We start from the raw sequence: 25,529 nt of genomic DNA, 5'->3' as shown, positions 1-25,529 counted from the left end.
TCTTCAGACTTCCAGTTTCATTTCCATCAGTGCCACATTGAATAACCAAGATTAGCTGAATGGGAATGGGCTGAATATCAAGGATTGTCAACTACCGGATGGCAGCATAGTCACTGCTGAGTGGGCTAAAACGGGATGTGCTCAGTGATTTTAAAATTCTTGTTGAAGTACCTCCTTAAGCAATAGAGCCAGAGCCTTAGAGATCTTCTACTAAATGGTAGAGAAAACTGTGGTCACCGGGTGAGCTTCATCTGTAGCCTAAGAAACCAAGTTATCCTTTGCAAGTAAGTGCCCCTGGTCCACCATAGCCCTTGGAGACTAAAAGGTAGAACAGTAACTTTGGTTTGGTGTAGACAGTAATCAACCAGAAGACTTCACATATGGTCAAGATGGTAGGTCCTGAGGGAGTTCCACTGGTCTTTGTTGCTCTCATCTTAGCCCCAGAGTAAACACTGTCATGGGATACTGTTGTAGTTCAGGCAATGTGGCCCTGTATGGGGTTTTCTTGGCAAAGATACTAGAGTGGTTTGTCATTTTCTTTTTCAGTGAATTACAGCAAAGAAAAGTTAAGTGACTTGCCCAGGCTCACACAGCTAGTAAGTGTCTCAGGCTAGACTTGGACTCAGTTCTTCTGAACTCCAGGCCCAGCCCTCTATCCACTGTACCACATGTCTCATCATGGGATCCTAGGATCACAGATTCAGAATGAGACTGAAACTTGGAGGTCAGCTAGTTAAATCCTCTCATTTTATTTGACAATCAGGCCCCTTCCTACCTTTCCAGTCTTCTTATACTTCACTCCTCCTTTTGTACTTTATGATCCAGTAAAACCTGCCTCGCCAGCTTTCTCGTGCTGGAGTCAGTCTCTTGATTCCATGATGCTGGAACACTCTCTTTCTTCACCTGTCTCTTGGCTTCCCTGGCTTTGGCAGGAGGCATTAGTCGTCCTCACTATTAATGCCTTCCCGCTAAGATTAGCTTCCTTGCATATGATAAATACATAGACACAACTTGTATGTCCATATCATGTTGTCTCTGCTAGTATTTTGTACAGCGTCTGGGACAGATCAGCCACTTATTGTTTATTGAATGACTATTTCCATTAAAATGTGAGTTTCTTGAGGAAAGGGACAATGTTTTGTTTTTTCTTTTCCTTGTGTCCCTAGTGCTTAGCACAGGGCATGATATATAATAAAAACTTAATAAATGCTTCTTCCTTGGACTGATGAAGGCCCAGAGGCCCAGAAAAGAGAAGTGACTTGTCTAAGGTCATACAGGTAGTAAACAGCAGAGCCAGGACACAAAATCAGGCCTCACTATAAATCCAGAGCTCCATCTACTATCCCATGATGCCCATAGGAAGATTTTCAAAAATGTAGCTTTTTACCTTTAGAGTGGGACATGCCTATAACTTGAAGAAAGAAAAATGCCTTAAAGGTTAAAAAAAAATCTGAGGATTGAAGTGATAGTGGGTAAAGGGGAAAAAAAAGCCTTTTAGATTCTTGAGACCATGCCTTGTATTAATATATTAAACAACATGTCTTGATTCAACTCCTACTACCTGCCAGTCACTGTTGGAAGTCCTGGGGATACATGAGCAAATAATGAACTAATGCCTATTCACAAGGAACTTGCACTTTAGTATGGGAGACAATAAGCATTTATATAAGTATATGAGTATATACATATGTAAATAAATATAAATATATAAAGATATTTAATTCAAATAAAAACAATTATTACTAGCTAACATTTATACAGTAATTTTAGTTTTACAAAGTACATTGTTTATAATTTATCTCAGGACAATAAGAGATAATAAATATAACCCTATGAGGTAGATCTTATTATTACCATTTTACAGATGAGGAAGCTGAGGCTGATAGGGGGTCACACAATAAGGAAGAGACAGAGACAGCATCTGAATTCAGTTGGAGAATTTGGTTGAATTCTAGTTTGAAAGGCCAGTAGCAGTATGAACCCCTAGGGTTACTGATAGGCTCCATGGAGTCATATGTCTACCAGGTACTGTCAAGTGTTTTCTCAAATCAAAAGATCCTCGTAGTACAAATTTTATCATGGGAAAGGCTGTGAATTTTATTTTTTTACAGGAGGTGTTCATTCTTGAAGAGGTTAGGATCCTCTGCCTTCTAGCTTCTGGCATAGTTATGGGCACATTGTGGACACCAATAAATACTGACAGATAGTTTTGAACAAACTTTCTGCATATGACCTCCTCTGTGGTGCTGGGCAGTAGCATTAGTGACCAGTGCCTGGTGGCAGTGCTGGCTGAGGAAGGCTCCTGGGAGTGGCGGAGCCATATGCCTTAGGGAATCCTCAAAGGAGAAAATATTCTCAGAAAAGTCAGAGGGAAATGAAGCCTTAAATTGCTTTCTTGCCTAGAGGCCTCCTCCTGGCAAGGGGGCAGCATCTGGGTAGGACAGTCGAAAAGCTATTACGCAAATCTGAATTCTGAAAAAAATGAGATGGGCAACATATCTCACAATTCTTCCTTCTCCTTGCCTGCCCCCGTTGCTGTGCTGAGAAACCTCCACCTGGAGACTTTCTCTCCTGATTGATGACTCCCTCCCCAGGTCCACCATTTTAGGAAGGACCTTAGCCACACTTACCTCACTCATGAGACTCTACACCAGTGGTCTCAAGGGCACGTATGGCCCTCTAGGTCCTTGAGTGTAGCCTTTTGACCAAGTCCAAGTTTTACAGAACAATTCCTTTTATTAAGGGGATTTGTTGGGTGAAGTTTGGATTCTCTCAAAGGGTTGCACTCGAGGGCCACATGTAGTCTTGAGACTTCAGGTTCCCCACCCCTATGTCTAAGATATACACCTCCTATTCTGCCACATTCTCTTGAATGTGGCCTCTTCTTCCTCTTCAATGTGTTCTAGTTTCCCTCTATAAACTGTCTTCCCTTATTAGAGTATAAGCTCCTTGAGGGGCTTATACCCCATACCTGAGGTAGCCTTTTGTTTACTTTTATTTCAGTTAGCCAGTAAGCAAGTATTTATTAAGTGTTTACTGTGTGCTGAGAACCATGCTATGTATAGGGGTATGAATACAAGCAAAGAGAGAGTCCTTGCTCTCAAGAAAGTCATCGACTATTAAGGTAAAAAGGAACTGAAAGGAAGGCAGGGAGCGGGGACAGTACCCATTCACTGGGATGGCTGTGAAGGTCAAAGAATCAGACATGAAATCAGGAGAGTAATGAAGAATCAGAGGAATGAATCCGTATTCTTATTTCCAGTGCTTAGTGAACAGTAAGTGATTAAGAAATCACTGAAGGAGAAATGCCTTAAAGGTTAAAAAATAATCTGAGGGTTGAAGTGATGGTGGCTGTCTATATCCTAGGGTTGGACCCAGTCCGTAGCTTGTGGTTCAGTGTCCCATTTCCTCCAGGAAATTCTCACTTGTAAAGTCCTGGGCCTGGGACACATTTGGTCATGTTTGTAGCTCTGTGATGAACTTTGACTTTGAACTCAAGCTCTAGAGAATGGTCAAAAAATATTTTATATTTATATTTATACAATAGTAGCATTGCTACTGCCTTTGCTCCTTTTCTGGCTCTTCTGCTACTCCACAGCTTTCTCTTAAAATATAAAAGTTTATCTCTACTGTTGACCTGAAAACTTGGTTAAAGAAAAGGCAACAGGCTAAATGCATACATTTTATAATTTAATTAATTAATTAATCAATTCCCTATTAAAGATAACGGTAACATAATGCATTATGGAGCCAGAAATGTTCTGGCTACCCAGTGCAGAAATCTTCTGGCTTATATACATTTTGCCGTGAGAAAGGAACTCTCCTAGTTGAACAAATCATAAATTTAGTAAGACAAGACAATAACAAAGCAACGTCAGTTGGGCCTTGCGATTCCAGGTTGTGTAAACATATGTCTCTGTGACATACAATAAGAAAATCCCACCAGGCTTACTGTCCTAAACAGGTACTTGAAATAGCTGACACAGGAAAGGGTGAACAAAGTTTCAATTGAAATTATGACCTAAGATGTCTGTGTTTTCTTTACCACTAATATGCCATAACATAGTATACATCTATAGATAATAAGATATGGAAAACGTCCCATTATTCAAGATAGTGTCTTAGGTTAAAGGTCTCCTAAGGAATGTAGAGTTAGCCTTGGCTGGCTTTTGCTGACATAAGAAGAGGTACCCTCTGAGTTTGCTTCAGAGAGAACAAAGAGATTATTCCAAAATTTTATATTAAACATTATCACTACTAAAGTGTAAGCTCCTTGTGGGCATAGACTAGGTCTTTTTTATTTCTTTGCTGTAATGTTAATTACAGTTAAAGATCTTCCCTATCCATTAATGTACCTCACCTGGACCCCATTAAGGAGAGCTTGAATAGGAGAGGCTTGTTTTGCAGGAAGGCCTGCACCTTTTGTTAATTAATGAGGCACTATGTTATGAGGGTCATGCCCTCCTGCTCTGAAAATGTCTGTGTATATACGTACACACACGGTGTATATACGTACACACACGGTGTATATATACTCTTAAGTGAGGTTTTTGCCTTGGGGGCTTGGAAGAAGTTTCATGTGTCAGATGAGAGTCTGGGTGGCCATTTCCACCCCCCTCCCATCCCCCACCTTTAAAAACCCAGATTGTTCGTGCTTCTCTCTTTGGTAACTATTCATGTATGGAATGGTCAGACAGTTAGATCTGTCTGTTGATCTATGATGTATATATTGCTTATGGTCAGACAGAAGCCCTGTCTGTTGTTCTTTAATTCTCTGCTTGTATTTTCTCTGTTAGTAAATGTAATTAAAATAGATTGTTGACCCCTTAACATGTGCAACAAGCCCTCCTCCGTATGCTGGGGTACTTGCTGCTACACTTGCACACTATAGGACCCAATGTATATCTCCTGATTGAGAGATGAATTTGGAAATACTGAGCAGACACTTTGCTAAAGAGTACAAATCCATATTTACCAAGTCCCGTCGAAGTATCATACTGGATCAGAGGTGTCTTAACACTTCCTTCATCAGTAGTGCAAGTCACCTGAAACAAAAATGCTAAAGAAAAGAGAGAACAAGAGAAGGCATCAGGACTCTTTGGTGACGTTGCACATATTTCAGAAAGAATAATTTTACAAGGAGGCATGAAAAGCTTGGACACAGGGCAGAGCTCTAAAGCCCTTCGTTGTGTTTGAGAGGATTCTACTGTATCCCAAGACAAGAGTTTGCAGAAATTAAGTTATACCTAGGGTGATCTCATTTTATTTTTTTCTTTAACTGATGAATTAAACGAGGCTAGAGGTACAGCAAGGTCAGAAGAGAAGCAATGACTATAGCCAAGATCACATTTTTTATTTCATCGGTACAGTAACCTTCTGGGGAAGGGCTTCCTCTATTGATGGAGATTGGCAATTTCCTTACAACTTAGAGTCTTAAGACTCAGTTGTCAAAGGCAGAGCTTGAATCCACATCTTGTTTTCTCTGAAGTCAGAGCTCTGTCTGCTATACTATGATGCTTCTCTTCCGTTCTCTATAGATTTATAAAAATAAAGCTGCTTCATATTTATATGTGCAGATTTCATTATATAATATAGAATATTAAAACAGACTACAGTGGTGGATAGAGCATAGGAATTGGAGTCAGGAAGACTTGAGTTCAAATCCTTCCTCTGATCCTTACTAGCCATTTTGATGGGGTTCAGACTCTGGGAACTTCCTTGGGCTCCCCTGGAATCTCCTCACTTAACCTGGCTTTTCATACTCAAATTGAGGTCTCCTGGTATCTCCCCACAGAATCTGACCTTTCATACTCAAATTGAGCTTTTCCTGTATCTCCTCACAGAATCTGACCTTTCATACTCAAATCTGTGACCTTTGTCTGTTGTCCCTTGATTGCCCTACCTGCTTCCCACCTAGGCGCCCCCTAGTCTGATGTTTGTTGATTCTCCTCAAGACCCTTCCTAAACCCCTCCTCCCATCATCCTCAACTACCAGGCCATCCCCCCAGGTCCCTCCTGTACTCTTTTCTGTATTTAAGTCCCACCTTGCCTCCATGAAGGCACTCAGATGCAATCCAGCTCAGACTCTGTCTAGCTGGGATTGTGTCTGGCCTGCTTGTGAATACAAGCGTTACAAATGCTTAGGCTCCTTAAGAGGCAACCCAATCAGGTGAATCCTTAATAAACTTTGTTTTCTTTGGCTTTAAGAAGGCTTGACTAGAATTCATTTGAGCATGACCTGGACCGTTGGTATTTTGGGGTCTCTTTCACCCCTGAACCTCATCATTTAGACTCTAGATAAGTCACTTAACTTCTATGGGTTTCAGTTTCCCTATCTGTAATATGTGAAAATAATATCTCCTATGTCACAAGATTGTAAGGATCAAAAGGGATAATACATGTAAAGTGGGTTGGAAAAATGAAAGTACTTTATGAATGCTACTTATTATCATCATCATTAATTTTAGAGCTTGAAATTTCCTTAGAAACCTTCATTTCATCAGTGTGAGATTTGTCTTCAAATGTCTTAAGGTTTCTCATGTGGAAGAGGATTAGATTTATTTTACTTGGCCCCAGAGGGTCAAAGTAGAAGGGAGCAAACAAGCATTTATTAAGCACCTACAGTATACAAGGCATTGTGCTAAGCTCTTTACAAATATTATCTCATTTGATCCTCACAATAACTCTGGAGTGTAGATACTGTTATTATTCCTACTTTATAATTGAGGAAACTGAGGCAAATAGAGGTAAAATGACTTGCCTAGGGTCACAGAGGAAGGTTTTGAAGCTGGAAGGTCACCTCTGATGGACTGAGAAGCTCATATAGCCTAAGAAGAAATCTCTATAAAAACTGAGAAAGAGGAAATGGAAACTAACTTCTATCTGCTGTCCTGGGTATGTAGAGGCTGGTATCCAAGCCACTGTAGAGCCGCTGTCCTCCGTCTGTCAGCACATACTCCTTCAGCTTGCTATTCAGCAGAAAGGTGCCACTCCAGTTGATGTAGACCACAGACAAATTGCTGGCCACAGAAAATGGTGCTTTGTACTGAGGGGCTACCAGGAGAAAGTGATATTTTGAAATATTGGACACCCCACTGCTAGGGTTCTGAAAGCAGGCAAGTGACTGACATTGTCAAGAAGAGCTCCCTCCAGTAGATCATGGTAAAGAATGGGCTTTAGGATGAAGAGAAACCCAGAGGGAATATGGAGAAAGTGCTTTCTAAGCAAATCTGCACCTGCTCCAAAAATCGATGCTGAGTGGTGTTTTATGAAATAAAACCATTAACATACAATGGTTCTGCTCAGCAACATAACCCTGGGAGCTCATATTTTGTTGCATTTTCCTTCTTTTAACAGGTAAAGTATCCTTAACACTATTAACTACAGTAGATAGCTATTTTTCATATCAGATCAATATTTATTGCAACGAAGCCCCAAGGACTAGATGAAGTTAATATATTTTTTCCCTCCAAACCAAACTGCTTAGAACAGTGAATTATGTCCTTTTGGTACCCATTCATTTTTAGAGCTTTTTCTTGAACCATTAGTTTGTTTTCAAAGATAGTTAAAAAGCCTTGCAAACAGCAATTCCAGTATCATAACTCATTGCCCTGCCTAATCAATCAATAGCATAGTACATTAGTATATAATCAAGCTCAGGTCTCCTAAATACTACATCAGAGATAGGAGAAGCCATACACAAAGGCCTGTCATTATTCAGCACCAAATGAAAACAGAAAAATATCTAGAAGCTTTGGTCTGGCTTTTAATAAGTATCTCCAAACAATTCAAGGGAGAATGCTGCGGATATCAAGGAACCTGGAGAGATTCCAACTGGCCATCTTGTTCCAAAGGGAGAATCAGTCAATTGAGAATCCCAAAGAACTATCTGCAGATGGAACTGGTTTTTAGGGAATGAAATACTGACCAGGCTATAGAAACTATGTTTTTTCCCTTCCCTTTACCTTCCCTTCTTCTACCCCCTTTCTCTTCCTTTCGTTTCCCTTTCCTTCCTTTTTTCTTTCCTTCCTCTTCATTCATTCATTCTTTCAAAAATTGGCTCATCTATTAGTTTCGTGGAAAAATATAGTGGAATAAAGGATTTACTGTGCAAGTGTTACTGGTAACCTGTGAATAAAGAATGATCTGTTTCTCTGTTTCTTATAACAGATCATGTCTATAATAGAGCATTTTGTACTTACAAAGTATTTTAAAAGCCTTATCCCGTTTGATCCTTGCAGTAATCCTGTGACCTCTACCATGCCTCTTCATCCTGGAAACTCACTCCAGCTCTTCAATTTATACATTGGAAGTAACCTTTGTCACTTCTCCCTCTGATTTGGATGGCTCCTTCCAAAAACTCCGTTTGAGGAGGGCACCTAAGAGAGGTGTTTCTCATTTCTCTTCAATCTGCACTCTGGACTTTCTGTGCCAAGCAGAATGTAAATTCCTCAAGAGCAGGGATTATCTTTCTGTCTTTATTTGTATTTCCCATCACTGAAAACAATATCTGGCACATAGTAAGCACCTAATAAATGCTTATTGATTGTTGAGGTAAGTACTTTGAATACGTTCATTCCTAGCACATGGATGAAGATCCTCAGGTTTAGAGAAGTTTTAGTGACTTGTCCAAGGTCACATAGCTAATTCCTGGTGGTACTAGGGGTTAAATGTGGTTAGAGTTAGTGCCCTTTCCCCTAGGTCACCTTGTCTCTGTAAAAGCTAGTAAGACATCTGCATGAGAACATTGGTCACTAAAACGAATGCCATCGATATTACCACCAGAGTCCTTATTTGGATGGCTCACCATGACCTGAAGATGTTGGGTTTTTGGCCTAGCCAGTCAACAAATACTTATTAAATGTTTACTATATGCCATATACTGTACTAAGAACTGAAAATACAAAGAAAGGTCAAAATACAGTTCCTGCCCTCATGGAACTCACATTCTAATAATAGGTGTTGGGGTAAACATGCAAATAATGTAAAATAAATAGAGAGTAAATGGGCTGGAAATCTCAAGGAAAGGCCTCATTCAACATGCAGGATTTGATTTGAGTCTTAAAAAAAAAAAAAAAGACAAGAGGTAGAGTTGATATTATAGAAAATATAGGCTCTGGAATCTCCTGCAAAGGTTTATTGTATGAACCCAGAAATAAAGTATTGTCCAAGAGCCAACTTTTCAAAATTCTGACTAGCTCATGACCAAAAAGTTGATAAACAGAAGATGATTTTTTTTTTTTTTTGCCCATAAAAACTAAATAAACCAAATTTTTTGGTGTGGAGGGATTTGAATCTGTGACTGGAGAGAAAGTGCCAAGGTCTTTTGAAGTTTTAAGTATCAAAAACCCCATTACAACCTTTTAAAATTTCTATGTTTTCACTAATTTTAATTTTTATAGCTTAGACCTTGAATGAAGGGCTATGTCCATGGCTTCATTTGGTCACTTCAATAAATATATTTTCATTCTAATATTTCCTAGTACCATACAAATGAGAGACAGTGCTGTGTAGTGGGTAGAACTTGACAACTGGGCTTGACTTAACTGACAAACTCTCTGTGTATCCATGGGTAATCATGTGAAAGTTACTGAACCTCTCAGGGCTTTCAGCAGCTCTCTATGGAAATGAATTATGAAGAGCCATCTTCTGCATTGGTGGAAGGATATTCTATGCTAGGCATTCCTAATACTGTTGAAATCACAGATCCTGGACCCTCTTTCAAGCCCTTCCCTATAAAATTCCTCCAAAACCAACAACTATTCAAACAAACAAAGGCTTATATGCATAGCTGAAAGCAAAGGATAGGATTATTATTTGACTTACAGATTTAGAGAAAGAACAATTGAACTATAACAGAGATTCAGAACAAATCTGGCTCCAGAGTCATCCTACACAAAGTAATTAGAGAAGAATGTCAACTTGGGATTGTCCAAGTGCAGACCCATTGTTTTGTTTGACTTTTAAGGCCCTTTGCAACCTGGTCCCCAGCTACCTTTCCAACTCCATTTCCTGAACTCTCTATTTTAGCCCTATATACAGCACTCAATCTCTTGTGTCTTTGCATTATCTGAGCCTCATTTTTGAAATTCTTTCCTTTTTAACCATCTCCTCCCAGAATCCTTTGTTTCCTCCAATTTCTCATGAAACCTTGCCTTTACTTCCCCAGATACTATTGTTTTCCCCTTCAAGAAAAATTGCATTGTATTTTTCCTATGAATGTATCATGTATACTGATAAAATATAAGCTCCTTGGGGGCAGTGATCATTTAATTTTTAAATTAATTTTTAAATCCCTGGATAGAGCACAGTGCTTGGCATATTGTTGTTCAGTCATCTAGTAGTATCTGACTCTTAATGACCCTGTGGACCATAGCATGCCAGTACTGTGCATATGATTTTCATGGCAAAGATACTGAAGTGGTTTGCCATTTTTTTTTGCAGTGAATTAAGGCAAACAGAGGTTAAGTGATTTTCCTGGATGCCACACAGCTAGTAAGTGTCTGAGGCCAGATTTGAACTCTACTATTCCTGACTCTAGCCTGGTGCTCTATTGACTGTGCGACCCAGCTACCTTGTCTAGTATAGAGTATATGCTTAATAAATGTTTGTTATTGTTGATTTGGGGTTATTCATAGTAAAGTTAGGATCTTTCAAGCTGTCAAGGCTGGGGTGAATCACAGAGGAAACTGATTATGTGGATGTACATATCATTTGGTGTCTTTTTGTGAGAGAGACAAAGAGAGAAGGGGAGAAAGAGAGAGATAGAGAGAGAGAGAGAGAGAGAGAGAGAGAGAGAGAGAGAGAGAGAGAGAGAGAGAGAGAGAGAGAGAGAGAAAGGGAGAAGGGGAGAGAGAGAGAGCACCAACTCTTAAGTCAGGGATAACTTATTCAGTTTGGTGTAATCCAAATCACTTCCCTATTCCCCTAATGTATGGGTTCTTAAGTTAGAGTTCAAAGGGGTCCATAACATAAAGAACTTAAGAACCCCTGCTTTAATGAAATTAATTTAGAGTTGATTGAAACAGGAATGGGATAAAAAAGTTCTTTATTGTACGATTTGTATATACTGTCACAGAGTGTAATGTAATAAGTCAGGTGATTAAGGAACATAAATAACTTTTAAAAAATACAAACATTCAATCACCATCTGAATTTTCAAAATGAGAGAAATGTAATTAAAACAACTCTGAAATTCTTTTATACCCATCAAACTAGCAAAGATGCTAAAAGATAAGAATACTCATTACTGCAAGTTCTATACAAAGATGGGCATACTTATTCAGTGCCCACTAGAACTGTGAATTGGTCAAAATGCTCTGGAAATAATTTGGAATTATTCAATAAACATTACAATGTTTTTCATATCCTTTGACCCAACAGGGTTACTGAGAGTTAGAAAAGACCAATGTGTACAAATAATGTATTATTTGTAATAATGGAAGTATTATTTATGACAACAAAAATGGATCAGCTATGTGCTCAGGGTTTGGAAAATGGCTGAACAAATGATAAAATTTGAATATAATGGAATACTAGTGCATTGTAAAGAATGAGAGACATCAAGGACGAGGGAAATGTGGGGAAATGATATAAAGTGAAAAGAAAAGAAACACAGGAAAAATGCAATAGTTAGATTATTAAGATGTGTTCTCTTCTCCTCAGGATACTTGTAGAGGAAGGGATCCAAAAGTGGAAACAAAACAGAGAGAAGGAAAAACTCAAATCTATGTATTCTGCTTCTCATTATATAGAAAATAAAATATATTGAGATTGTTGTGTCAAAGAAAGAGAACTGGATTGAGCACAAGGAGCTTTGGATCTGACTCCTGTACTAGTTTCCTAGTTGTATGACCTTCGACAAGTTACTAAAGCATTTTGGACCTCAGTTTTCTCATTTGCACAAAATAAGAAGTTGAATTAATCTTCCTTTAATGACACTCTCCGCTCTAAAAGTCTGTGATTTTGTTATTTTATGAAATCTGCTTTTAGGAGTTGAAGTTGAGGATACCTGAAAGGACCATGAGGGGTAAAGTGATGGTGATATACAGGATGCAACCTTACAAATACATAATTATGCAGAAGTGGCATAAAGGAAGACGCCATCAGAGAAATGTCTGACAGAAAACACAAAGATATCACCAAGTAATAACATCAAGAGACAATTGATGGAAAGTTTGCGTTCCATCGGTATCTGTGCAACACTGAAAGAGAAAATGACAATAGTACTTATTGGGTAGATCCTTATTCTGCGTTTATGTGAGGAGAAGATGGGCAGGTATAGATGGGCTACAGACTGTGGAGGGAACACCCCAAGTGAGAAGAACACAGATTCGGAGACCTTAAATGGAGGATGAAACTGAATAAAAGGTTTGATGTGGAGGGGGATGGAAGACTTAAAAAAATGTATAAATTGACCAGGGATCTGACACCTGTTACCACTCAGACTTCTGACTAATTTCTATGGAAAGGACAACTAACAAATTAACTGAATAGGTACTTTAATAATTTTATCATGATCAAATGTTTGACTTTTCAGTATCATAGGATATTGCCAATTATTTCAAGAAATGTAAAATTCTCTCAAAATCGCTAAACAAAATTAAATTTAATTCACTTTAATTTTTAAAAATTGCTTCCTCACATCATTTATTTCTTTGCTGGGGGGACATGGGTAGGTGATAAAGTCAAACCACAGTGTGTTGCTACCAGCAAGATTTTAGGAATCAGTGTTCTTGGCATTACGGGTATCAGTACTGAAAGTGTTGACTGCACCTGGACCTCACTGTTAATTTAAGATGCTGTATAACAGCAATGTTTCTGGAAAGTTAAACATAATACCAATTATTTGTGCATGGGTAATGTGATGTTAATGATAGCTATTATTTAAAACAAATGAGTAGCTGTGGTAATGATAACAATAACAGAGTTTACATAATGCTTTATAGAAACTGTAACTTACAGAAACTCTAACACTTCAAGCCCCCTGGCACTGCCATTTGACCTACTTATATAACCTAAGACCCTCTGAAACCTGCTATCAACCCTTAGGACTTCTGGACCTTCCCATCCTCTCTGCAGATAAACCTTCTTCCTATGAATTGTCACCCCCAGTTAGACTGTGAGCTTTTTAAGAGTGGAAGTTCCCTAACCTTTTTAAGAAATGCTTAATAAACACTATTCATTTATTCCTTTCCTACTCACCTTCTTTTTCAGTGGTGAAGCTGATCCATTCTGAAGCAGTGCTGCCCACCAAGTTGTATGCCACCACCCTCAGCTTATAGCTAGTATAGGGTTGTAGATCCTCAATGCCTGCACTCTGACTTTGTCCAGTGTACTTGATTTCTGATGGCCCAGGAGTGCAGGGCATTTCTGTAGGCAGGGGACATGGAATATAGAGTTCCAGCTCATAACTAGAATGAAAAACAAAGATGACATTGAGAAACCTCTTGTGATAAACCTAACCTTAAATCCTGTAAAACATAAAATTTTTACTTAAAAACACTTCATTCTGATCAAAGCACAAATTCCTTGAGAAATCATTTCTGAGGAACTTACCTATAAAACCTGTTTATCCTAAACAATGAAAGCTGGAGGTTTAACTTCAATTGTTTCCAAGGGGATAAGAGAAAACACTGTCTTTCAAAAACCTCCAGTAGAGGAAAACACCAATTGGGAATTTGAATTTAGGTCTACCTTACTCCAAGTCCAGTGTCCTAGCCACCTTGCCATGATGCCTCCAAGAAAAGACAACCGCTCTGAGAGTTCCCAGGCAGAATTCCAACCAAATACAAACCAGGAATGACCTTGCTTTGTTTCTAAGATCTGGTAAGATTGAATTTGTTCAAAGTGGTATGGACATCTCTTCTTTTCCCCTTCCCCTCACTTTCTTCTTTGTTCCTATTCCCCTCGTCTTCATTCCCCACTCCCTTTCTGTTTTCCCCAGGGGAGGGTTGAATAGATAATCCAAAATATTCAAAAATATTTTCAAAATAGTAAATATTTCCCTTTTGATTGGAAAAGGATGATCACAATGTACTCCCTGGTATCATGGATGTGCTCAGTTCTAAATCTTTTTTTTTAAGTTTTATTATTTTGGGGGGCACCAAGAGAAGAATAAGGAAGACTTAAAAAAGCAAATTAATTAGCTCATATCAATCAGTCAATACAGGATATTTTCAAGTGCACTGCTTTTTGAGAAAAATCATCTGGACTGTGTTTGATAACAAGTTGATCTAAAATCTCAGAGGAACAGAGACTGGAGACAGCCTGAGAAATAACTTTCAGAGAGGTATGGTAGATCATAAAGAAACATGTTAATTAAGATTTACAAATGATTTCTAGAATTGGATTAAATTGATAATATTTTGGAGTCAGTGAGAAAGATAAAGAACTATTATTTACATGTCTTCTTTAAATGAACAATATGTAGAGAATAATTTTTGAACATATCATTTAGTAATAGTATGCTCAGTCATTTTAACAAAGAATATGTTTTATAAATTAGATTTATATGTAATAATACAAAGTGACATAAATAGAACTAGGAAAATGATATACATAAGGACCACAACAATGAAAAGGGAAAGAACAACTATAGCAAATTAATTGAAACTGAAAAATTTGAAATCATAATAACCTCGCTTTGACCCAAAGAAAAGATGTAATGAGATCTTTCTGCCTGCTCCTTTGTAGGAGTGGGAGGGTCTATGGGAGTGGAATCCTGAATATAAATTAGACTTTTTGATATATTAGTTAACTTTTGAGAATGTTTTTATTCTTCTTTTTTCTTTATTATAAAGAATAACACTTTGGGAAGTCTTAAAAAGCAGGGACTACAAATGGGAAATATAGTTGATTTAAAAACAAAAGACATCCAAAAATTTAATTTAAAAAAGTATGAGTAGGAAATTATGATGATTTATATTTCAGTTCACCATACTTCTATCATATGTCTATGACTAATAACACCAATCCCACCAAATACTGAATGAATCATATGAGATAATAAATATATGGACTTCACAAATCTTCAGGCTCTATAAAATGTACCCTAAATTTATCCCTCAATACTTCAATTAATTTATGATCTGATCAATCACTGTTTTCTCACTAGTGGTCATTCTGTGAAATCTTAACTATATTTAGGTCTTTCCCCAACAACAAACAAAAGAAAGATGGAAAAGATCTGCAAAAAATTTTGTAATAAACTATCTTCACTACCAAAAAAGTGGAATCTAAATCATACTTGAATTATAAAATCACAAATCCAAATGTGACTGGGAACAGGTAATAGAAATGACACTACAGAGAACAGAGATGATAAATGTAGTTGGATTAGATCAATTGTACAATAAGCAGATTCATGATGGAGGTGGTAAAATTGTGAGGACATTAAGGAATTGAATCACAATCACTCTGAAGAAGGAGAAGATATCAATCTGTAGGAAAAAATCTTCACTTATACTGAAAAAAAGGTGACTGAGAGAATATCAAAAGTGATTGCCCTATATTCCTACTTTTCCATATATAATAATACATGACATTTTTATGAGAATCATACACATATAAACACTGAAGATATATGCAATGAGAATAGCAGGCTTCTGTAAGTGACATTTCACAAAAGATAACATTTTTTCCCCATTTCAGAATTAACTGAAAGATGTAGTTGAAAAGATTCCCATTGAACTGATTGTTGGCAAAGTATAAAAAAGCAAGAGAACACCACTGTAAAGTCTCTTTTCCAACAAAGTATCTCCCATGAATATATAAAAATTAAATAATATTTTTTGAAAGACACTAGAAAAGAGATAACCTTATTAGAAGATGCTCTGATCATTACTATGAGGCAGGAAATGCAATAGAGAAATGTGTGATTATCAAAAGCATTTGCCACTGTGATGGTAGAGATCCAGTGCAAAGTCTAAGGTGAAGTTGTATTCCCTATAAATGGTGAGGTCCTACAGATTCTCTTGCTTATTGATAATTACACTATCATAGAGCACTAGACCTCGAGCCAAAAAAGACCTGAGTTCAAATCTGGCCAACACTTACTAGAGATGTGACCCTGGGAAAGCCACTTAAATTTTGCCTCAGTTTCCTCAGCTGTTAAATGGGGATCATAATAATACCTATTTTCCAGGATTGTTGTGAAAATTGAGATAATATTTGTGAAACATTTAGCAAAATGCCTGGCATGTAGTAGGCATGATATAAATGCTTATTTCCTTTCTTCCTCCTCTGGAACATTAAGATTCATAATTAACCAAAAAAACTTTAACACATGGAAAAACTAAGGGGATGAAAAATTCCTATTATTGAGATTGTGAGATGCAGTTCAATGGATGACATATAGTTGGGTCCAGAATTAAGTAGGAGGAAGAGAGACCTAGAATTTCTAGTGGAAATTGAAGAGCTTATGTACTTTTCCATGAAACAAAGATTCATTTTTTAATACAAAAATTCTATTGCTGCTATTGTTTGGCTAAGAGTAACAATATGTGAAGAATTAAAATTGAGTGTTACTCAGAGGGAAATGGAGAAGCACATGATAGTGAGAACAAATTTCCATGCTAGGACAAAGAGCTGGAGTGAAGGATATCATCAAATAAATGTATTTTCAAGGAAGATGATGAGCAGGTTATATGACTAGAGCAATGGGTAACCAATGGAAGGACTCTTAATGTCATGAGAATATGGAAAAGACCCCTTACCAGGTTGAGTGGATATCCTGGGACAGACTTCTTAGAAGGAAAGCACAAAAGTTAAACAGATTGAACAGGAATATGGTTATAATATCCATTACTGGAGGACACTACCATATCAATAAGATCATAGATCTATTTGAAAATTTCAGAATATAATTATCTGATTGGGCTTAGAAGCCAGGTTTTTGTCCTTTTGTGTGGTGAAAACCTTTTTAATGTTGAATCTGCTGGGAGACAATGGTAACTTTGACTATAAAAGGAAGAAGAATCACTGGTGAAGGACCTAGTAGTGAGATTCCACTTCTACAGTAATTAACTTAAGAAAGAAGTCACCTTCTTTACAGAGACAATCTTTACTTTCCTATCAGTTTGTATGCAGGAGAGAGTATTGTGTCCTTCAGTTTTTTTTCCCTCCAAAGTGGTTTATTGTTTAAACCTGTTTTCTATTCACAGAGGAGAATATGGCTTAATGAACTGTAGAATAAGGGAATTGGACCAATGATTTCCAAGGTCTCTTCTAGGTTGACATCTTATGATCCTATGAACTCATGAACTGGTGACTTTGATGAGTACTTAAACAGCCTCTGCCTGAAGGTCTCCAATGTGGGGAACCCACCAACTCCACAGGTAAACAATTCTTTTTCTAGATAAATCTAGTTAATTGTTTAGGGACTTTCCCCCACAATATCAAGGCTAAATTTGCCTCTTTGAAATTTCCTCCCTGGGCTCCTGGTTTTACCCTCTAGGACCAAACAGATCTAATTCCCTTCACATATAACAATTCTCCAAAAATTTGAAAACAGCTATTGTGTCTCCCTTGAGCCCCCTTTTCTGCAGGCTAAAAATTCAAAGCCTTGCTTTTTTTATCTGAAGGCTTTCTTGATTCCCTTGTTCACATCTTCTCCCTCCTGAAATGGCCTTGTCATTTTTTAAATTGTAAACATGGTAGGTTAGCATATATGGAGTTTAGATATTTGTTATACTTTTGGCCTTCAGTGCTGATTTATGGAACCATCAATGAAAATTCAATATTGGGGTACCATTTTCCTATGTAGAAAATGGATGGAAAATCCCTGCCACTTATTCACCTAATTTTAATGTTGTGAAGTTACAGTGGTTTTGATGCCCATCTGTTCAAAGGCTGACATCAGAGTTTTCTTTTTCAAGTGCACAAGGTCAGAGGGTTTTCATTTACTTCATGACAATATGATGTCAATGGACCAGTGGTGGGTACAAAGAAAGATAAAGGTTGATTCTAGGCTGCTCCGACTGAACTAAGTAATTCTGTCAAAGATCTAGTTTTCTTCTACTTATCAAATTGGATCAGCATATATCTGATTTAACTTTCAAAAGTTCTTTAATTTCCAACCTTTGATTATTGGAGAGATAAGTGACATACTCTCTGTGTTTATAAATCAGAACTTTTCATAGATGTTAGTTACCTATACTGTATTCCTTACTTTCATCAAGATGTCTGAATAGTTCATATAAAATTAGGACATCTGTGTTCATGTGTTTGAAATAAAGTACTTTGAAGACACTTAAAATCATCTTAGCTATTGTATTACTTTAAAACATTACTGTCTTTCTTATTTGAAGATGATTTTGTTGGACTTTTCATTAGTTGGCCTGTTTATATTTTAGAAATTCTAAAAAATAAAGAAATTTTATGGGAAACTGTTTTATTCAACTTTATCAGTGGCTTTGGCCAACTACATTCCCTTTTTCTATGTTTGTATCAATCCAATCTATGAATAAAGATTTCCTAGTGTGAATGTAATTATGTGTAGGTCTCCTGTCTTGCTATTTTGCTTTTCACTGAAGATGAAGCATTTTTTATCTATTTTGCATATACTTTGCATATGCCTAATATGCACATGTTATCTTCCCCAATAAAATGTAAGCTCCTTGAGGACAGGAAGTGTTTCTCTTCTGTATTTGTATTACTAGAAACTAGCTTAACGCCTACAGTATAGTAGAGCCTTAGTAATGATCTTTACAAAATTGATTGCTCCCTACCTTTCAACAATGCCATTGGGAGATGATGGAGGATTCCACTGGAAGTAGGCAGTCCTAGAGGTCAATGTCTGGATCTGAGGAGGGGGCTGCTGGGAAGGTGGAGCAGGATGAGTAGTCAGTTGAGCCACAGGTCCTTTGCTGCAACAATTGAAGCAGGTACAGGCTTCCACCCCAATGGAATAAGTAGTGAAAGGTTCCAGGTCATGGATTGTCTGCTGGGTAGCCATACCTTCAGACAACTATAAGAAGTTATGAGAAAAAAATCCACAAATCAGCATATGTTTATTATGCACACAAGTATACAAGATGGCGAAAGATGCAAAATTTAGATAAGACTCAGTCCGTGTTTTCAAGGCACTTAAAAATTATTTAAAAAGATAATACCTAAAAGCTATGTGGTGTAGTATAGATAGAGCTCTGGATGCAGAATCAAGATCTGTATTCAAATCCTGCCTCAGCTTTACTAGCTGTGTAACTCTGGTCAAGTCATGAACTGTGTCTGCCTGAGTTTTCTCATCTATAAAATGTGGATAATGCTAGTACCAACCTCCTAGTGTTGTTATAAGGATAAGATAAGTTAACATTGAAAACAATTTGCAAACTTCAAAGTTTTATAAAAACACTGTATTGTTACTGTTGTTGGTGTTATTATGTTAGATCAAAATGTCACTATTTTCTGCTTGTAAACATAAGATTTAGAACTGGAAGAAATCTTACCAATCATTTAGTCAAACCTCCTCATTTTACAGAGAAAATTGAGGCCAAGAGAAATTACCTAAGGTCACACAATAGCAGGTATATGAAACAACATTTGAATTAAATCAAGTACTCTTGCCACTGCATCAGGCTGTTGTTTGAGAAAGGGAGGAAGAACATTAAGTAAACACTATATAAAAACAAGTGCTTATTACTATGTGATTTTGAGGAATTCAAGTCCTATATTAGCAACTTCATTTGTAAAGGACATGAATTTAGACTAGATGATTTCTCTGGTCCCTGCTTACTCTTTCATTCTACTATTTCCACAATGAGAGTTTGCTTTTTTTTTTAATCACTAAAGTGAAATTCTAAGAGATGCTAGGTCATTTCTTTCTCAAGAGGTCTTGATTAACTTGTATCACATGCATAGGAATAAGTGGTATAAAAGCAAGACTGTAGTAAAAGCACAAATTCCTAGAATGGACTTCAAAATTCACCTAATCTAGTTTTACTCCAATCTGGGACTTCTGAGGAATTTTGTTTTATCCCTCTATTTCTTTTGGTTGTCCAATACCCTAGGCCTGTCTTTGGAATGCCTAGAGTGGGTAGCTGAGAAGGGGACTCAAGGAAATGGGGATGAGGGACATATCTATTGGTTACAAGGAATATTTTCTTTGAGTAGTTTTGTTCTCTTACAATCTGTCACTGATATCCATAGGGAAGCTCATCTTCTGTGGGTGCTGCCGCCATGATTTGGGCATATTATCTAGCTGGCTTATATCTGGGTGTTGGTTCTTGGGCAACCAAGACATCTTTTTGTTAACAGTTTGAAGTCTCTTCTCCTTATGCCCCAAACTCATATTTTTATTAGAACTTCTGTCATGTGGTGAAATAGATTGGATAATGTTTTTCTTCCTTTCTCTGTTCCTGGTAGAGGTTGCTGCTAAATGAACAGGAAGATGAAGAAATTTTGGGTACCTAGTCTAAAATAGATGTAAATAAAGCAGTTGGCTAGGGTAAATCATAAATTTAATGATCATTCCCCTGAACAGTCAAGGCTTAATCATTTGAAGCAGAATGTTGTAGTGGAATAAAGTTGGGCAAAATAGCTCCTAATAATTGCTTTAATTTTGTTTTCACTGGTCATTCATTCACCCTTTTCATTTTTTGATAGAGGTAATTTTTGTTTTTCTTTCTTTTTAAAAATCAAATTAGCCAATGGTTTATGTTTTTTTCCACAAAATCAGCTCATAGATTTATTTATTATTTTCACTTTTCTGCTTTCAATTTTATTACTCTCTCTTTTTACTTTTAAGATTTGTTTTTGTTGTTTAACTGAGGATTTTTAATTGGTTGTTTTTTAGTTGCATGTCCAATTCATTGATCTGCTCTTACTTTCATTAATGTTAAGCATTTAGAGAGATCAATATTCCCCTAGGTGCTGTTTTGGTTGTGAATGTTATAGTGGAAAGAGCTCTGGCCAGAGTTCTAGGAGTCCTGTGTGCGAATCCTGTCCCTGCCACTTAGTAAGCTAGAAAATCTTATAGGGTTCTTGAGAAAACAAGGGATTCAGAACCACAAGCTTTGGAGTCAAATATCCATTCTTCAACTAGCTACCTGTTTGACTTTAGGCAAGTCATTTAGCTCCTTTGAGCCTCAGTTTCCTCCTTTGTAAAATGAGGCTAGAGTGAACTCTAAAGTCACTTCTAATTCTAAATCCTGAGAGGCAGTGTCTCCTAGTGGGTAAAGTGTTGGACTTGGAGTCAGGAAGATGTTGCTACAACTCCTGCCTCAAACATTGGTTAGCCATGTGACTTGGGGCAAGTTACCAAAATATGGTTCCTGAGCCAAACTTTCTTCATTTGTAAAATAAGTGGATTGGACTAGATGGTTAATGAAGTCCCTTCCAATTTTAAATCTATGATCTTATGATCCCAAATCACTTCACCTCTTTGAATTTAGTTTGTAAAATGGGGATAAAATACTCAACTTTGAGAAGCAGAATTCTGTATTTTTCAAAGCTTTAACAATAACAGGTAGAGTTTTCTCCTATTTGACTTACTTTTTCAGGCTTCTGAGTGCATTTAGGGGCACTTCCATACATTAATTTATTAGTATTATCTTCAGCTCATATCCTTTAATGACTTTCACATTTTCTTACACTTCCAAACAATTAATTTGACTTGGGGAATTACTCATGTCTTTCTAGACAAACTTAGGTAAAGAAATCGGTCTTGCTTAACTAAACAAAAGGCATTTGCAAACAAGAGGAAAGAAAAAGAAAGTCACAAAGAAAGAAAGAAAGAAAGAAAGAAAGAAAGAAAGAAAGAAAGAAAGAAAGAAAGGAAGGAAGGAAGGAAGGAAGGAAGGAAGGAAGGAAGGAAGGAAGGAAGGAAGGAAGGAAGGAAGGAAGGAAGGAAGGAAGGAAGGAAGGAAGGAGGAAGGGAGGGTGGAAAGAAGGAAGGAAGGAAGAGAGGAAAGGAGGGAGGAAAGGAAAGAGAGAAAAAAGGTCTATTGAGAAGATGCTATTGCACTAATATGCAAAGAAAACAGTAATACAAGACAGATAACTCCACTTGTCCTGAAAAACAAACAAGATTGAGTGAAACAGTACTGCAAGGGGCAATGAGTTCTGTAACAAAAGGGTTATGAATATTGCAAATAGTGGGGTCCAGTTCTAATGCATTAACAGTGATATTGTGAAAGATGTGTTGACCAAAGTAACTTCATGTGGCCTTTCCCTATACAGTGTCTCTTCTAGTAAAGGATTCAGATACTCACCACCATCTCTGCCCCTCTGGTGTGGTTGGAGAACAGCCTGTAAAGACTCACGATACCATTGGGCTTCAGGGGAGTGCTAATATTGACCACAGCTTGAGTAGAGAAGACAGCGTGGAATTTTGGAGCTTGGAGGCCTTCTGGTGGAGCTGGGCCTGTTTTACACTGTGCCCAGCTACTGGATGTCTTTCCCACTGAATTCCCAGACCAGACCTCCAAAGAAAAACAGGCAAGTCATAAAATCATAAACAAATCACCCCTGAGTTGAAACAAAATGGTAACAGCTTAAATTTTAGGATTATTGCATCATGTTATAATTCAGTAGTATAATAGACACGTTTTAGGTTCAAAGACAAGTGGTATGCTCATCTGTGAGTAAATCTCATTCTTTTTAAGCAGTGGACACAGACAAAGGATCCTTGACTCAAAATTCAGCAGCTTGAATTAAGTTTGATTAAAAATTGCCTGTCTCTGAGAGCCAGGCCAAGTGATTTTGTCAGCTTCCCTCAACTGGATGGATCTGCAGACTACATAAAACTCAGCAGTTATTAAACATGGTCCCCACCAAATCTGCATGAAAATTAAATTTTCCTTTCATCAAGAAGGGAATAAACATATGGAAGGATGCATAATCTTATTTATCAAAAATCATTTGTATAATTAAACACGAATATCCTAAAAGGTTGCGTTAGGTCATCATTTGCATGAGTAAGTAATTTGTAGAATGTCAGGTACAATAGACAGAATAGATGGATGTGTGAGTGTATAGGGTTAAATTAGGCTCAATAATAGCCAGCTACATAGTGATCAATCAGAATGATAGATCTAAATGGCAATACAAGAAGACTGTCTGAGCGATTTTTAGTATAAGTATCCCTTAGTAAGCTTTCATGATGAACAATTCTAACTTCAGTAAATTTTTTTCTCACCCAGTGTCTTCTCTATTGTTTTTTTTTTTTCTTTTAGAGTTTGCCCCAAGCTTTAGGGAAAAACCTGGGGAACATTTTCAATTTTATAGCATGCAGGTTCAAGGAACATCAAGCATTAAAAAGTGAGTGAAAATTTTTTCAGTGAGACCCAAAAGATTTTTTTCAATTCATTTTTAATATCATCAATATTTGAAATTAGTTTTTTCCCTTTCAGAGCACTATTTATGATAGCTTATAGAGTGCTTTGAGGTTTGTAAAGCACTGTATGTTCTTTCGTTTGATCTGAGAATGGATACTTCTATCCATTGTGGACAATATCTTTTAGTGAAATGAAATTTCTGGCAAGTTTAGTCTCCACCTCAGTGGTTTTCAGACTAGTATTCAAATGTATTTATCTAAATACTCATCACTGATAGAAAAATTCACCAGCAGTATGTTCAAGTAATAATCATAATACTTGATATTGATATATAGCACTCTAAGGTTATAAATTAAGGGCAGCTAGGTGGTGCATTAAATAGAGTGCCTGGCCTGAGGTCAGGAAGACTCACCTTCCTGAGTTCAAATCTAGCCTCAGATACTTATTAGCTATGTAATCCTGGGCAAGTCATTTAACCCTATTTGCTTCAGTTTCCTCAGAAGAAAATGGCAAACCACTCTAGTATCTTTGCCCAGAAAACCCTAAATAAGTTTACAGAGAATGAGAAATGACTGAAACAATTCATTTATGGGAGTAGTGGCCTCAGTAAAGTCACATGTTACATTTTGTCAGTCTCAAGGGCTAAATTTCATTATGGAGCCATATATTTTCCTTCAATTCTTAAAAATTTACGTATAATTATAAATGTTGTACAGCCTCATTATAATATTGGTGTTGGAAGGACAAATCCCTTCTGCAGACTCATTGTGTTTACTAGGTATGATATGTCTCAGAGGGCACAGATGCAGAAAAAGTTGGTACCAAAGCCCTTAGACGTGAAGTAGTCTCTCATTTTCTGTATGTATGAAGATATACTTTTAACCATCCAAATAATATAAAAATTATTGTTATATAATCAATATTAACAATAATTACACAATAATTATATAATCAAATAATGAGCCTTGTAATGGTACTCTATTATATAACTGCATATGTACATATTTGTATGTATACATATTCACAAAAATGCATAAAAATATACAGGACAAATATCTGTGATTTTGTCAATGTAGATAAATCTGAGAATGAGAGCTTGTCATCAGCAAAGCAACTTTGATTTTTCTCTTGCCTAGTAGATAAGTCCCAGGGAGTTGATTGAGGAGATACATAGTACTTAAGTAATTTGCTTGTGGCTATACAATAATTAAGCATTAGATATAATTGAAAGCAGTCTTCCTAACTCTAAAACCAGGACTCTACACAGGACACCTCCCATACCAGTGGTTTCCAAAGTAGTAGCCAAGTCAGGACTCCCAGGGGAATGCAGATCAATTGTTTGGAGGGTGGGGCTTATCTCCAAAACAATCATACCTAGTTTTTATCTGCCAAGACTCCATTCTTTCTTTTCCTTTTGCCAGCCTCACCATGTAGGAGCCCATTGTCAGCTCCCCACGAAGTTACAACCTAATTGCTACCTGTGTACTCACTATAGCTGCTGTGAAACCGTTATTGGAAACACCTCTCCCCCACACCCCCATACACAGCCCTGACCTGCAGATCATTATATACCATAGCAGTTACCTCATTCTCTGCGACTTCATTGTAGGTGGAAAAGAGTGAGTCACACAGGCATGAATGAATTGCCATCCATATTAAAGATATTTTCACATTGCCTCTCTTCCGAATTTCCTGCTACTGAACTTGGCACCACTGTCCTTCTAGTAACCGTTGGTCTCTGTCTCAAAATCATGTTCACTTTCTCTCATTTCATATCCAGTCATTTGCTAACTCTTGTCATTTCTGCCTTCACAGAATCTCTTGCATTTTATTGCTACTCATATAGCTACTACCACAGTTCAGAACGTCATCTCCTTTCTTCTGGATTATTGAAATAAGATCCTAATTGATCTTACTGTGTCATCTTTCCTTCCTCTAATTTATTCTTTACACAGTTACCAACTTAAGAAGTGATTTTCTTAAAGTATGACCAAGTGACGCAGTAAACTCCAGTGGTTCCATACTGACCCTAGGATCATCTTTATAGCATCCTTTTAAATTTCTATCGTATAAATGTTATGATATGCATAATTATTAGCACAGTAACATTATACATAATTTATAAATAAACACATAAGTGCACGTAGGCTCAAAAATTCTTCACTGATAGAAGTACATGATCAGGAAAGTATAGAGACCTCTACCATATATCACACAGCCTAGTATGTATGCTTACATCATACTAACATATAAACA

At 37.1% G+C, this 25,529-nt stretch overlaps 1 protein-coding gene across 1 annotated transcript in view; it reads right to left on the bottom strand.

Moving 5' to 3' along the window:
• Positions 1 to 25,529, bottom strand: part of USH2A (usherin) — a 990,439-nt gene that overhangs the window by 15,313 nt on the left and 949,597 nt on the right. Inside the window, exons 64-68 of the mRNA XM_072647832.1 lie at positions 22,209 to 22,418; positions 18,729 to 18,967; positions 13,204 to 13,412; positions 6,877 to 7,053; positions 4,976 to 5,059 (exon numbers count right to left, since the gene is read on the bottom strand). Coding sequence (XP_072503933.1) covers positions 4,976 to 5,059; positions 6,877 to 7,053; positions 13,204 to 13,412; positions 18,729 to 18,967; positions 22,209 to 22,418 — 919 coding nt within the window. The remainder of the gene's footprint in view (positions 1 to 4,975; positions 5,060 to 6,876; positions 7,054 to 13,203; positions 13,413 to 18,728; positions 18,968 to 22,208; positions 22,419 to 25,529) is intronic.

The sequence above is a fragment of the Notamacropus eugenii genome, chromosome 2, assembly GCF_028372415.1.
Source record: "Notamacropus eugenii isolate mMacEug1 chromosome 2, mMacEug1.pri_v2, whole genome shotgun sequence".
Lineage (NCBI taxonomy): Eukaryota > Metazoa > Chordata > Mammalia > Diprotodontia > Macropodidae > Notamacropus > Notamacropus eugenii.
The sequence above is the reverse complement of the archived record's forward strand: the minus strand, read 5'-3'. Positions and strand labels throughout refer to the sequence as shown.